Consider the following 17,289-nt stretch of genomic DNA (forward strand, 5'->3'; position numbering starts at 1 on the left):
TTTATTTTCACTTCTTTTATTATTTGACGTTTATTAAAATTAGAAATAATATACACTTAAGCCAAAAAAAAAAAAAAAAAAAAAAAAAAAAAAGAGAAAAAAAAATATTAACATATGTATATAAATATGTATGTATGTATATATATATGTGTGCATATTCCTATATTAAAATTGTGTGCCTAATTCTTTTTTTTTTCTACATATATATATATATATATATATATTTAAGAACAGTTATATTTTTTAAGAATACATATCTAATATTTTATTATTTGAATGATCAAATATAATTAAATAATTTGTAACATAATACATAAGTACATACATAAAATATATATTTTCTTGTTCCTATATATATATATATATATATATATATATATATATATATATATAAGAACACAACATATGATCCTATAAGATCATTTTATGTATGTAATGTTGTATAATGTATGAATTTTTATGAGCACCTTCTTTTTTTATTTCTTTTTAATAAATCTGTAAAAGCTTTAAAATAATAATATATACAACTTTTATTTATTAATTAAAAATAATAAAAAAATTAAAATATGCACATATATATATATATATATATATATATATATATATATATATATATTTATATTTGTGTGTAAATAAACCTACATTTTGTGGAAAAAAAAAAAAAAACACACATATGATATATTTATATATATATATATATATATATAGTTTAAAAAAAAAATCTCTACATTAAACTTATTTATACTTATTCATCCTTTTAAAAATAATCATTAATATTATTTGTAAGATCAATATGAATTGTGACCTCCATCAAAACGAGAAAAAGAGACGTCACAGAAAGAGAGAAAAAAAAAAGAGAGAATTCATAAAATCATTAAGGATTTTACAAGATATATACAAAACAAATCGTCGTAATAAAATAAAAGGAAATAAAAATGCTTCAATAATTAAATATATAAAGTGTCTAGGAAATATTAAAAAAGGTAATAACGATATTTTTAAAATAACAAAAAGGTTCACAATACACACAAAAAAATACAAATTAACAAATCAACAAATTAAAAAAAATAAAATAATTATTCAAAGAAATATTCTTCAAACCAAAATTTTTAATAATGCTTCTGTTCATAAACAACAGCACAGAAAAATGAAAGAAAGTAAATTTATGGATATTGCCTATGGAAAAAAAAATGAAAGCGAAAAAAATGAAAGCAAAAGAAATGAAAGCGAAAAAAATGAAGGCGAAAAAAATGAAAGCGAAAAAAATGAAAGCAAAAGAAATGAAAGCAAAAGAAATGAAGGCGAAAAAAATGAAAGCGAAAAAAATGAAGGCGAAAACAATTTCCCTTTCCAGAATGTATCAAACAACATGAACATTTCAGAAGAAAAAAATGTAATAAAATATAACACTGTTATGGATATACCTGGAGATCTTCTCAAAAATAAAAATTATGTTAATAATATGAAGAAAAATACACATCAAGATAATAGTAATGCACAAAATGAGAATGGAAATACAAGAAATTATAGTAATGGTTATATTAATAATGAAATGGATTATTACAACAATAATTCTGGAAACAATTTTAATCTCACAAAACGTAATAACAATAGTAACGACTTTGGAGGGGAGGATAGTGATAGTAGTCATAATAAGAAGAACGAAGAATATTCATATGATGATGAAAGTGATGAAGAGGAAGAGGAAGACGAAAAGAAAAAGGAAAAGGAAAAGGAAAGAGAAAAACAAAATTATTATAATATACAAAATGGTGATCGTATACAAAATGGTGATCATATACAAAATGGTGATCATATACAAAATGATGATCATATACAAAATGGTGATCATATACAAAATGGTGATCATATACAAAATGGTGATCATATACAACATGATGATCATATACAACATGATGATCATATACAAAATGGTGATCATATACAAAATGGTGATCATATAAAACATGATGATCATATACAAAACGAAAATTATTCTAATAAACCAAATATATCTGATCATACATTTAAACCAAAAATTGAGAGAGAAAATGCGAAAGAAAATGAAGAGATTCAAAAGATACATTTGAATGAGGATAATAATTATAATTATAATACATCTAATAATTATTTTAATAAAATTCATCATACTAATAATAGCCATATTAATAACGATAATCAAAATTTACAAAACCATATTATCAAACCTAACAACATTATTAATACGTTCAACAACAATCTTGTTGAAAATAATAATATACAAAATACAAATGATCTTGAAACTAACGATACGTGCAAAAGCTTCAAATCAATCAGATCCATGTATAAAGATATGGATTATGCAAATAAATATAATTATTGTCACCAAAAAAAAACAAGACATGATACCACTTCAAGTTTTAATGATAACGAATCAGTGATATTCAATATGGTTAATAATGAACTCTCATGTTTCTATCCAAACAATGCAGACGTTTTTCATTTTTTAAGTAGTAAAGAAAAAGAAATAGACGATGAACTTTCAATAGAGGAAGGAGAAGGAGACCAACACGAAGAAGAAGGAAACCACTACGAAGATGAAGAAGGAGAACAAGAACAACACTATGATAATCACGAACAAATAAACCAACTTTATGACGATGAAGAACAAATAAACCAACTTTATGACGATAAAGAACAAATAAACCAACTTTATGACGATGAAGAACAAATAAACCAACTTTATAACGATGACCAACAAATAAACCAACTTTATGACGATGACCAACAAATAAACCAACTTTATGACGATGAAGAACAAATAAACCAACTTTATGACGATGAAGAACAAATAAACCAACTTTATGACGATGACCAACAAATAAACCAACTTTATGACGATGGCCAACAAAACAAAATAAATAATAACACAAATTATGATCTTGTAGACAATGTTCAGCTCAAATGTGCTCACGCAAATAAAAAGATTCTAAATATCGATAGATCATTGGGGAAGGAACAAAATACATATCATGCGAATAAGATACATATGTATAATAAGAACCATAAAAATACTATCATAACAAAACATGATGAAGAATCGTGTAGCGAGACATATAATAGTCCTATAAATAACCCCCCCCAAAGGATGATAGAAGGTAATCAATCAAACAAATATAAGAACGTCGTTCCGAACAAAACTAGTATAAGCGATGTCGAGGATAGGTTTTCATATTACCATTCGAGCTCTGAGTCTGTGTATGAAGATTATGTTTGTAATAATAAAATTGATGCATATAATAATACTATTGACATATCTGAACATACTGAAGAAAATAATATATTTGTGTATAAGGAAGAAAATATGTTCTTTCTAAAAAGAAAAACAGATATAGAAGAAGGGGGGAATAATAATGATGATATTATATATCATATAAATACAATAAAAGATGAGAAAAAGAACAGAATAAAAGTAGCAATAGTTGGAGCAGGTATGGCTGGTTTGTCTGCTGCATATATATTAAAAAATAATGATATCGATGTAACAATATATGAAGCACGTAATAGAATAGGTGGGAAGTTTTTTTTTTCTACTAGAGCTGATAAAAGTTATATTGGTCAAGTAGATTTATTTATACATCGAAAAAATCCTTTAATTAATTTTTGTTTAAGGAAAAATATATATTGTGATAATATAAATAAACATTTATATAGACAATATATATATTATAAAGATAAGAAGATTTATAAATATGAACTTCGAAATGAATTTTTTAGAGTTATTAAAAAATTAAGATATTCATATGAACATTTATTTAATATGAAACATATAAATAATAATGTAAAAAATAAAAAGAAACTAATCTATACATCATTAGGTGAAGCAATTAATTATGAAATAAAAAAAATGAAAAAAGATAATAATTTTAAATATATATATTTACAATTATATATGTATTTTATCGAAACATACTTAGGTATAGATATATATTCAGTATCAATACAATATATTTTTTATAACATAAGTTTTTTAGATATATATAAAAATATTTGTTGTCCTCTTGAGCTAAATCAAATCATTAAAACATTAAAACAAAATCTTGACATACAAAAAAATAAAATTGTTAATAAAATATATTCTTATCATGATCATATCAAATTATCTTTTCAAAATCAAGTCGATTCTAAAGTATATGATTACTGTATCGTAACCGTTCCTATAGGGGTTCTAAAGGATAGTGTTCGTTTTTTTAATTCAAAAAAGAATAAGCGGAAAAAGGGTCCCAATATAAACAGGAATCAAAATAAAAATAACAACATATATGTGAAAAAAATTAAAAAGAAAAAAATCAATAAAAAGAAAATTATGGAAAATAATAATACCACTGTACAGAATAATAATACGACTCTACAAAATAATAATACGACTCTACAGAATAATAATACGACTATACAAAATAATAATACCACTGTACAGAATAATAATACCACTGTACAGAATAACAATACGACTGTACAAAATAAAAACAAAATTATAAAAAACAATGAACAATTATTTTCTAAAAAAAATACAGCCTATATGAATAATTCAGACAACATAAGTGATTATTTATTAGATAATATCGAATTAATAACACGCGAAAAAGAAACTAATAATTTGAATAAAAAAGAGTTGTCTTATAAAAAACATGAAACAGGTATCGAAAAAGATAAACATATAAATGATCATAATAATATGAACAGTGGAACGTCTTGTTCTTATCATCATAATTATTCTTTCCATAATATTACTAGCGATGAACAAAATAGCCCATATGAATGTAATCACACATGTATAAAAAAAAAATGTAAACATCTTCATAGTCATAAATATAATCTTAAGAAGAACCATTTGTGTAATTACGATCCAGAAAAAAATAATATGAAATATGAAAAAAGGAAAAAGGATGATACGTGTAACCAATGTTGTGAGAAGAAATATCCATGTAACAAACAAAATAATACAATAAATTGTAATAATATGAATGATATATATAATATATTATTTATGGAAAATAAAAAAAAGAAAAAGAAAATAATAATAAATAAAAATCATAAAAAAATAAATAAACAAAATAAAAAAACAAAAAAAAAGAACAAAAAAAAGAACAACAAAAATAACACATCGAAAAATACCACAAACAATACAACAAACAATACAACAAAAAATATAAAAAATCATAACAATAATGATAAATACACAGGACTAATCGAATTTATTCCTAAATTACCTGAATGGAAAATTAATAGCATAAAGAGATTGGGTGTAACAAAAAATAATAAAATCATTGTAAAATTAAAAGAACCTTTTTTTTATTTCCATCAAAATGTTGTTCTATATTTTAATAATGATAAAATAACACATGATAAAAAAAAAAAAGGACACTTTAAAAAAACAAAACAAAATAAAAGTTATGAATATGACAATATATTAGGTGATACATTAAATGTTTCTAAAAAGGATAAGTCAAGTACACATGAGGATTATGCATTCGGATTTGTAAAAGCTGAGCAAAACATAAAAACAAACAACCAAATCAACGAAAATAATGTGAATAACAACATCAACGAAAATAATGCAAATAACAACATCAACGGAAATAATGCAAATAACAACATCAACGAAAATAATGCAAATAACAACATCAACGAAAATAATGCGAATAATAATAATAATAGTAGTAGTAGTAGTAGTAGTATTTTTTGTTGTAGTGGTAAGGGTGATGAAAAGAAAAATGAACGTAAAAATATAAATATGAATGACAGTAATAATATAGATATAGTAATAAACAATAATAATGCCAACGATCATTATAACATACGCCCATTCCTTTCAATAAATGGTATAAACAAAAACGAGGAAGACAAATATATGAAGGTGTCAAATAAAATAAAAGATAAATTATATGATTACAATGAAAATATATACGAAGAAGATAACATAACGACATCACTAGAAAGAAGCTCATCGTGTATAATTAAAAATGATATGGAATTAACTCACAATACACATATTGGAGATATACCTAATACTAATATGGATATACTGAATTGTTTTCTTGAACAGAATAATAATAATAATAATAATGATGATAGTAATGATAATAATGATGATAGTAATGATAATAATGATGATAATAATAATAATAATGATGATAGTAATAATAATAATAGTAATAATAATCATCTTACCTATAATTATAACATCCAAAATGTACAATCATTCCGTAGTACTAAAACAAATCAGACGACTGTCGTTACAAATAAGATGTGTGATATTAATCAAGAAAACACTAAAGAAATAAAAAAAAATAAAGTTAATAATGTTAAAAAAAAAAATTTGATGGTACCTTCAAAAAAATGGAAAAAAGAAATAACATACAATAAACAAAGTAAATTAATAAAATATTTAAAGAATGAAAATTTAATTGATAAAGATAAATTTTTCCTTTCGTATAATAGTGACGTAACAATAAATAATCCATTTAGTCATATTATATTTTATAGTTCTCATCCTGTAATAGCCTTATATTTAAAGAGTAATATAGGAAGTCGGAAAAAAAATAAAAATAATGATGGAAATAATAAAAATAATGATGGAAATAATAAAAATAATGATGGAAACAATAATTACAGTAGTAATAATATTACGTATAACCATTGTCCTTTTTTTAACCACTATGGAGGTAAGAAAGAATCCATTAAAAAAATGTGCAGACATTTTCTAAATGTAATGCTTCCAGGTCTTAAAATTGAAAAGATACATTTTTATGACTGGAATAATAATTATTTTTCTAGGGGGAATGTCTCTTATTTAAAAAAGAAAAGCTTGATAATAGATAAAGATATCTTGTCATTCCCAATAAAAAGATTATTATTTGCTGGGGAACATACTTATCATAGCGACTGCAACTCGTTAGTTAATTCTTATCTAAGCGGTAAAAGGGAAGCCTATAGAATCATTGAACGTCTTAATAAAGTAATATATATGGATAAATTAACCAAATGTTTTTATAACAACAATATGAATAATATAAACAATATGAATAATATAAATAATATGAATAATATAAACAATATGAATAATATAAACAATATGAATAATATAAATAATAATCATAATAATCATAATAATCATAATATTCATAATATTCATAATAATCATAATATTCATAATATTCATAATATTCATAATATTCATAATAATCATAATATTCATAATATTCATAATAATCATAATAATGATGATGGTGATAATGATATGATGTCTTCTTTATTATGTAAATACAAAGTAAATAATCTTAAAGAAACCATCATAAATAACATATGTACTAACTGCTTTATATACATTTATGATGATGAAATGGTTGGATTGAATAAAAAAGAATATGATATGTGGTTTAATAATATAAGATGCATATTTTGTAATGAGACACAAACTATAAATAAATATTTTATAGGAATTATAAAATTAAAACATCGTAATGGTAAAAATGTAAAATATACATGTCATAAAGAATGTCTTTATTTTAATAATTATACTTTTAATCATATATATGGTAATAGATATTTTAATTTAACCATATTATTTAATCATCTTTATCATAAAAAATGTTCCGTATGCTTATTTAATTTCCCATCTCTTAAATGTAGTATATATAATTGTTATAATTTTATACATCTAAATTGTGCTTATAATTATTTATCATGGCCAAACTATTCCAAAACTAGTAGACATGAAATCTTATATTGTTATGAACACCAATATATGCATGGGACCTATCATAATTATAATGATATCAAAAATATAAATCCTCAACATAATATAAAAACAAATAAACAAATTCATAAACATAATAGGAAAAACAAAAGAAAACAACAAAATATAATAACTCTAAGTGATTCAATATCGAATAGTAATAAAAGTAATAATAATAAAAGTGATTATCGTAATAATAATAACAAATGTGATTATCGTAATAATAATAACAAAAGTGATTATCGTAATAATAATAACAAAAGTGATTATCGTAATAATAATAATAATAATAATAATAATTCCGTGACAGATATATTTATGGACACAAAGATAAAATGGGATAATCAAATTCCCAATCATTTTGATAATAAATATTGTAATATGCTAATGGACATTCATGATATAAACAACATTTATAAAATTAACAACAAAAAAAATAAGAGAAAAAAAAAAAAAAAAGAAAAAGAAAAAGAAAAAAAAAAAAAGAAAATTACAAATTGGGATATAATACATAATAATATTATAAATTATATTATAAATAATAACATTAGTGATCATAATAAAAAAAATCATATCAAGAATAATAACATAATTAATAATGTCATCCATAATAATTATATGATTAAACAAACACCTTTAATATACAACATTAATAAAAAAATACACAATCATCTTATCAACAATCAATTTCATTACAATAATCATAATACAAATGACCTGTCCATTGAAACATTAAGCAATAACATACACGCAAATATTAGCACCTTCTTAAAGTATTATAAAAATAAAAATAAACGAAATAATAATCACCAATTTTTTACACTCTTAAGAAAAAATTATCTTAATTCTATAAATAAAAATTTATACAAGTATATCATCAACAAATATAAAAACACATATCATATATATGATTATCACAAAGATATCTTAAACAATTCATCATATACATCTATAGAAAATACATATGAAAAATACCATATGCACAAAATTAATCATAAAGAAAAAACAAACAAAAAACAAAATATTATATTTCCCACATATGATATAAAATATATACATAATAAAAATTGTATGCCACATACAAAAAATAATTCCTTATTCATACATAACACATCTAACAAACAAACCGACCCTTATGAAAAAAAAAAATATGTGCATGCAACGGATAAGTATGCTATAGATCTCAAAAAATATCACCCTCTACAAAATGTACGACAACAAAAAAAATATATTATGAATGATGAAATAAGTAAAAAATTGAATTCTGAAGGTATAAATGATGACAAACATGTGGAGGTATACGATTTGACTGATGATAAGGCAAATGATGTGATACATGATATAAAAAATGATGTGATACGTGATATAAAAAATGATGTGATACATGATATATCAAATGATGTGATATGTGATATAACAAATGATGTGATACATGATATATCAAATGATGTGATACATGATATAACAAATGATGTGATACATGATATAACAAATGATGTGATACATGATATAACAAATGATGTGATACATGATATAACAAATAATATGCCACACGATAGAAAGAAACAAATAACATATGATGAAAAATGTACAGAGATATATAAAGATAATCATGTAGACGACTCTTCGTTACCTAATAAAGATATTTTGTTTTTAAAAAGTTTATATGAAGATAAAAATAAAAATACCCATCAAAATGATCTTAATCAAATGACCCAAGTAAATATAAAAAATAAATACGATCCACATATATATAATAAGCATATTCAGAGAAACTTTAATTGTCATAATCAAAAAGGATTAAATATAAATTTTGATAAGGATATAAAAAATAAATATAATAATATAAATAAATACAACAATTTTAATAATAACAATTCTTCTTATGACCCTGTTAAAAATAATAACATAAATAATACATATTATAATGCCCAAGAACAAAGAAATCACCCTATACATAAAAAACACATGTTATATGATAATGATGGAAAGAAATATACACATGCATATAAAAATTCCTTAATATGTAGAGTATTATCTAATTATTATAAACAAATAAGAAAAGAAAAAAACAGATTAATATATAATCAATCTTGTTCAAAGAAGAGTACTCTACCTTTAGAAAGACGAATGTCTATAAATATGAATAATAGTAGTAACTCCAAAGCTTATAATAATAACATGAGAGATACCAGCAGCAGCAATACCAGCATGAGCGATACCGACATGAGCGATACCACTAGTAGTCATACCACTAGTAGCCATACCACTAGTAGCCATACCACTAGTAGTCATACCAATAGTAGCCATACCAATAGTAGCCACATACCTAGTCGCCACATACATAGTCGCCACATACATAGTCGCCATATACATAGTCGCCACACCCATAGTAGCCATACCACTAACAGCGATACCAACAGTAGTAATAATAATAAAAGCTCGTCTAACTCTGTAGACATATCCAGTTTTCCAAAAAATATTTGGTCTCCACCTGTTTCTTCTAAAGACACTTGTCAATCCCATATAAATAGAAATATTACCTATAGGGTTAATAAAATAAATGAAAAAAAGAATATATACCCTCAAGAATGCGTTTGCACCTCTGCAAATAATATAACATATTTTAATATAGAAAATATGCATGTAGACAAATATTTAAAAAATTATATATTAAATAATAGGCATAATGATAATATTCTTAAAACTATGAAAGAACATCAAACAGAATTATCATATGATGCAAATAAAAGAAATCAAAAAAGTATACACACGAAATATACAAATGACAAATGTGACCATATAAACCTCAATAATATGGAAAACAATTTTATGTCTTCTAATAATATAGGATATTATAAAAATACGAAATTTTACGTTGAACCTAAAAATCATATACAACACAGTGTTTTACAAAATCATAATATGACAAACGATAGGAACACACATAATAATAAGATACCTAAAGAACACATTCCTATAAAAAAACCAACCTATCAACCATATATAAATACATTAAATGAAAAACAAAACGAAACAAATAGTAATAAGGATTTACTAAATTATAATAAAAATAAATTAGAACTTTTGTATAATCTATATCTTCAACATAATAGATTAAAGGAACAGTTACATGCAGATTCACAAAAACAAAATGAAGATCATTCTATAGAAAATGATGTGTTAGAAAATTATTATAAAATATTATATCGTAATGTACAATCGGGTAATATGAGTGGAAGAGGCTTCTTTCCAAAACTTTCTTGTGAGAAGAAAAACAAGAATGATGACTCTGAAGAATATTATGATAATAACCATTATGCTGATGTGCAGAAAAGATTATTTTATCCAATACAAAAAAATACAAACTTACAGCCAGAAAGGAAAATAATAAAAAAAGGAGAATCATATGATAATTACAACAACTCGGTAAATTTAAATTTTAACAAATTAAATAAAAATGGCAACACATTAAAATATAACAACAACAACAATAATAATAATAATAATAATAGTAATAATAATAATAATAATAATAATAATAGTTGTTGTTGTAGTAATTATTATAATCATCTCAGTTATCATACCGATCCAGAAAATAAAAAACACTTAAATAAAAGTTCCTTTTTTTTTGTAGATAATAAGAAAAATATGAACAATATAAATATGATAAGTGATACCTTTACTAGAAATAATCAAGATGATATAATGATATACAAAGGAACTTGTGATTTTTCTATGAATAAAAAAAAAAATGATAATATAAAAGAAATTAACAAACAGAAAGATATAAATAAAGGTGATAATAATAATAATAATAATAATGGCAATAATAATAATAATAATAATAATAATATATGTATAGGTACATGTACTAATAATATGAACAAACTCATGATGAACATGTTACAAAATGTGGAAACAAATCAATGTGCAAACAAAATGTATGACCAAAATGTACACATAGAAAAAAATTTATATCTCTCAAAAAATAAGAAAAACATAAAAAAAGATGAGCATGTGAAAATTATACAAAAAAATGATGAATTTATAGATAAAGGACCTGAATATAATAAAAACCAAACTTCTCATAATAATAACATATTTGTAAATGATATTACAAATGTAGAAAAAAAAAAAAGAAAAAAAAAAAAAAGTCAAATACAACAAGAAGATATGTTAAAAGAAAACTATGAAAATTGTAATCTTATTAAAGAACCTTATGTAAATCTTCTTATAAAATGTTTAAGTCAAAGTAAAAATAAGGATCAGTTCTTATCTATATTGCTAAATATGAAAAAAGAAAATATGAATGTAAATATAAATAAAGATGACAATACATATGATAGTCATATAAATAAAGATAACAATACATATGATAGTCATATAAATAAAGATGACAATACATATGATAGTCATATAAATAAAGATGACAATACATATGATAGTCTTATAAATAAAGATAACAATACATATGATAGTCATATAAATAAAGATCACAATACATATGATAGTCTTATAAATAAAGATAACAATACATATGATAGTCATATAAATAACAAAATATTTCATAATACTAATCAAAATTGTATAGACATCAATTCTTATAAAGGAAGTAATTCATTTATTAATTTACCTTCAAACAGTTTTGAAAAAAAAAGAAAAAGAAAATTAGATCAATCTGTAGAAAATACAAAAAACGATATGAACTCAAATCCAGATTTAAAATATAACTTAAGGAAAAAACAAAAAAATTATAATTTTTTAATAAACGAGAAAAAAATGAAAGATATACAAAATATAAATGAATCCGATAATGTAAAAAACATATTAACTTTAACAAGTAAACTTAATTTGGATATCAATGAAAATCTTTTTAATAATAATTCGGATAGGACAAATATCAAAGATACTTCAAAACAAAAAGAAAATATACGTGGAGATATAAAAACAGTTGAAGAAAAAAGTATAAATAATGTTAAAGATAATGATATAATAAATAAACATAAACTTGATAAAGATATAAATAATATATTAGAAGAAGACAAAAATAAAACTGATGAAAACAACAACAACAATAATAATAATAATAATAATAATAATAAAAGAAGAAGAAGAAGAAGAAGAGAAAAAAAAAGTGATATTGATAAAACAAAAATAAAATTAATAAATGATACTATTCTTGAGAATTATGAAAAGAACAAACATATCTTTATGCCACATAATTATTCACCATCAATTTCTTTTGAAAATAAAGAAAATTCAAGTGTTTTAAGCTATTTTCTTAACAAACGAAACATTAATGATAATATCATTTCTAATCAAAATAAAAATATTAATATATTAAAAGGTTCAGATATACACAAACAAGTTGAAGACCCACATAAAAATAATGACATTCTACATAATTTACAAGAAACATTAAAAAAAGGAATTCTGGCTATACAAAAAAAGGAAAACAAAACATATAGTCATACGAACATCTCACGTGACATGTACACTAAACTGATTTGTGCACAATCTATGAATTCTCCTATATATGCAGATGTATCCATGGAAGCATGTCCTACAAAAATTATAAAAAGTTATAGTACTTCGAATGTAATAATAGGAAATAAAAAAAGCGACAAACAAAATGATAATAATGGGGATAATAATAATAATAATGATGATAATAATAATAATGATGATAATAATAATAATGATGATAATAATAATAATGATGATAGTAATAATGACAATAATAATGACAATAATAATGATAATAATAAAGATAATAATAATGACAATAATAATGATAATAATAATGATAATAATAATGACCATATTAATAACAATAATAATGATAATAATAATAATTATTATTATAATAATATTCATAAATATGAGAAAGTATTCAAAATATTAGCACATAATAAAAATATTTGGGAAAAAATTAATTTGAAGAAAAACCAAAATAATGTGTTATTACCTACACAAGGGACACATGCAAATATGAATAATCAATATAACATTTTATTAAACCAAAGAAATAATAAAACTTTTGATGATAATTTATTAGATATATATAAGCAATTTAAGAAAGCAGGAGAAATATCAAAAATAGTAAACATCAAAGATAATAAAGAGGATCATAATAAGAAGAATTGTGCTACTTCAGAAATGACGAAAACATTTAATTTAGACCTTCTAAATATTAAATCTTCTAATCAAAAGAATGAAATACAACATATAAATAATAAAGGTGATAAACATATTACAAATGTTTTTATGACGAAAACAAAAAGTAATAACAATATAAATATGGAAAATGCCGACATGTTATTAATTGATGAGGAAACAATTAATAATAACAATAATAATAATAATAATAATATTAATATTAATATTAATAATAATATTAATAATAATAATAATAATAATAATAATAATATTAATAATAATAATAATAATAATAATAATAATATTAATAATAATAATAATAATATTAATAATAATAATAATAATAATAATAATAATAATAATAATAATATTAATAATAATATTAATAATAATAATAATAATAATTATAATATTAATAATGTTGATGAAAAGGATAAAACTATAGAATTGATAAAAATGAATAATGATATAATTACATTAAATATGAAAACTCAAATAAATAATCTTATAAATAATAATAATAATGAGATATATACAAATAAAGGGAAATGTAATAAATATATAGAAAATTATATTCATGTAAATAATATGAGTAATTGTAATATGCTTGGTAATAATAAGAAGAATAATATTAATAAAGCTCTTATTAATCAAAATGATTTATGTCTCATTAATAATGATGACTATAGTGTTAGGGACAATATTGTTGCTACTAAAAATAATAATAATAATAATAATAATAGTAATAATAGTAATGATTGTGTCAAATTAACTTGCGAAGATGAAGAAAAATATAAATATCACATTAAAACAAAAGAGTATGGAAAATACAATAATAACAACGATATCATCAAATGTAATCTTACTCAAAATAATTTAATAAATAATGTGCACAATGATATCCAATATAATATAACAGAAAATTCTTTAGCTCAAAATCAAGAGTATAATAATTTATCAATACACGCAAAAAAAAGAAAAAAAAAAGACAATAATAATTAAACATATAAAAATGTGCACATATATATATATATATATATATATATATATATATATATATATATATAAAATCAATTAAATATTTAGGACACCTCTTAAAAATGATCGGTACATTTTCATTCCTTATGAAATTATTTATTTTATTATTTTAATTTTTTTTTTTTTTTTTTTTTGTATTTTGTATTTTCCCATTTTCATAATTCTTATTAATCATATTATATACTATAAATATTTTAATTTTTTTTTTCTTTTTTTATATTTATAAAAATTAGTTAAAATCTACGTTTTCTTCTATTTATGTGTATTATAATATATTGTACCTTTCCTATGCATATACATATATATATAATATAATATAATATAATATTTTAATTTTTCATCCAGTTGTACAATTATTTGTTTGTTTTTAAATTTGTTTAACTACATATATGTATCACCATTTAAAGATAAAAAAAAAATAATAAAAACAAAATAAAGACATAATAATAAAGACAAAAAGCAAGTTTATTCTTATTCGTGTTACACAAATATATATATTTTAAAACTTTATTTTGCTTATTTATACATAAAACTTTTTAAAAGAACTGGATCAAGTTTATACTCCTTTGCTATGTTTATAAAAATTAAAATACAAACAAATTTTCATTAAAAATGGGAATATAAAGATATATACAGAAATATGTATACATATATATAATATATCTTATAAATATTAAATATACCAATTTAACCATTTATAATATGAAAAATAAAATATTAAGAAAGATTTCTTAATTGTTTTATATATTATAATATATATTATATACTAAAATTTGTATGGATATTTATAATGTTTAAAAAAAAAAAAAAAAAAAAACATATATCCTTTTTTTTTTTTTTAAGGAAAAAATAACATACAAATAATTTATTTATTACTTATAATATATTCTATTAATATAAATAAAGGGAACTATAAAAAAAAATACACACATTATACCAAGAATATAAAACATTAGAATAAATGATTTTTATGTGTTATGGTACTCCTTTTGATTTTTTTTTTTTTTTTTTTTTAATTTATTAACTATAACTTTTCATTTAAAAAACAAAACAAAAATAGAGGTACATCTCCTATATATTCACATAATTGTCTATTATAAATAAAATATAATAATTACAATAAATATATTTTAGCATAAGGTATATACATAAATATACATACAAATATATAATATATATAAAAAAAATAATATATATATAAAATATAATATATATATAATAAATTATAAATATAAAAATGATTAAAATATATTAAATATTGTATACATGCAAATACTAGAAAACTTTAGCCTAAATATATATATATTATACATATGTAATATATTTTATTATATATATTTATTTAATTTACCATATATATAAAGAAAATCAAACAAATTATTTTATATATTATCATAACACATATATATATATATATAATATAATATAATATAATATAATATAATATAATATAATATAATATAATATAATATAATATAATATAATATAATATAATATAATATAATATAATATATATAATATAATAATATATAAATTTTTAAAATAATATATCCATAATTTTATTTTTTTTTCACAACAAAAATAAAAAAAAGCCCAACCCCCAAAATTTTCCCATATATTCTATGCATTTCATTAATAAATGTACTTGTGAAGAGAAAAAGTAGCTTAGAGAAATATTATATTATTACTAGTGAATAATATGTTTTACTTAACATAATAAAAAAATGTTGTGAAATATATTTCTTTTTATCTTTTTTTTTCATGTAACCCATATAATTTATATATAATATATATATAATATATATAAATATATTTATATATATATTTTATATTTTTTGAAGTTTATATTTTCCACCCACACCCAATTTCATATATACATATATGTTTATTATATATATATAAAATAAAACTTATATATATTATAAAATTTTCTTTTTATCGTTTATTTTTAGTAAAATAAAACAAAAATATATATTATACATATAATATATATATATATATATTATATATAATCATTATATATTTCATTTTTGTATGTTAAACTTAAATATATAAATATATTCTATACATCTTTATAAAATATATAAAATTAGAAACACCAATTCAAAATGAGGAATTCTATCTAATTATAATAATATTATTTATAGTTTTGAAAATGTTTACACAATAAACCCTACAAATATAAAATAATGGAGAAAATCTTTATTTTCTTCAATTATTTATGACATATAAAGGAATTTAATTTTTTTTTTTTTTTTTTTTTTTGCACCTATACATAAAAAGATATATATATATATAACCCTAAAATATAC

The 17,289-nt window shown here is 20.7% G+C and overlaps 1 protein-coding gene across 1 annotated transcript; it reads left to right on the plus strand.

Moving 5' to 3' along the window:
• Positions 1 to 793: 793 nt before the first annotated feature.
• On the plus strand, positions 794 to 14,941 carry PRSY57_0801500 (hypothetical protein; the record flags this gene model as incomplete). Its single annotated transcript, XM_020114696.1, has 1 exon — positions 794 to 14,941. The coding sequence occupies one exon, from the start codon at positions 794 to 796 to the stop codon at positions 14,939 to 14,941; it is 14,148 nt and encodes a 4,715-aa protein (XP_019970536.1).
• Positions 14,942 to 17,289: the final 2,348 nt, after the last annotated feature.

Source organism: Plasmodium reichenowi, chromosome 8 (assembly GCF_001601855.1).
Source record: "Plasmodium reichenowi strain SY57 chromosome 8, whole genome shotgun sequence".
Lineage (NCBI taxonomy): Eukaryota > Apicomplexa > Aconoidasida > Haemosporida > Plasmodiidae > Plasmodium > Plasmodium reichenowi.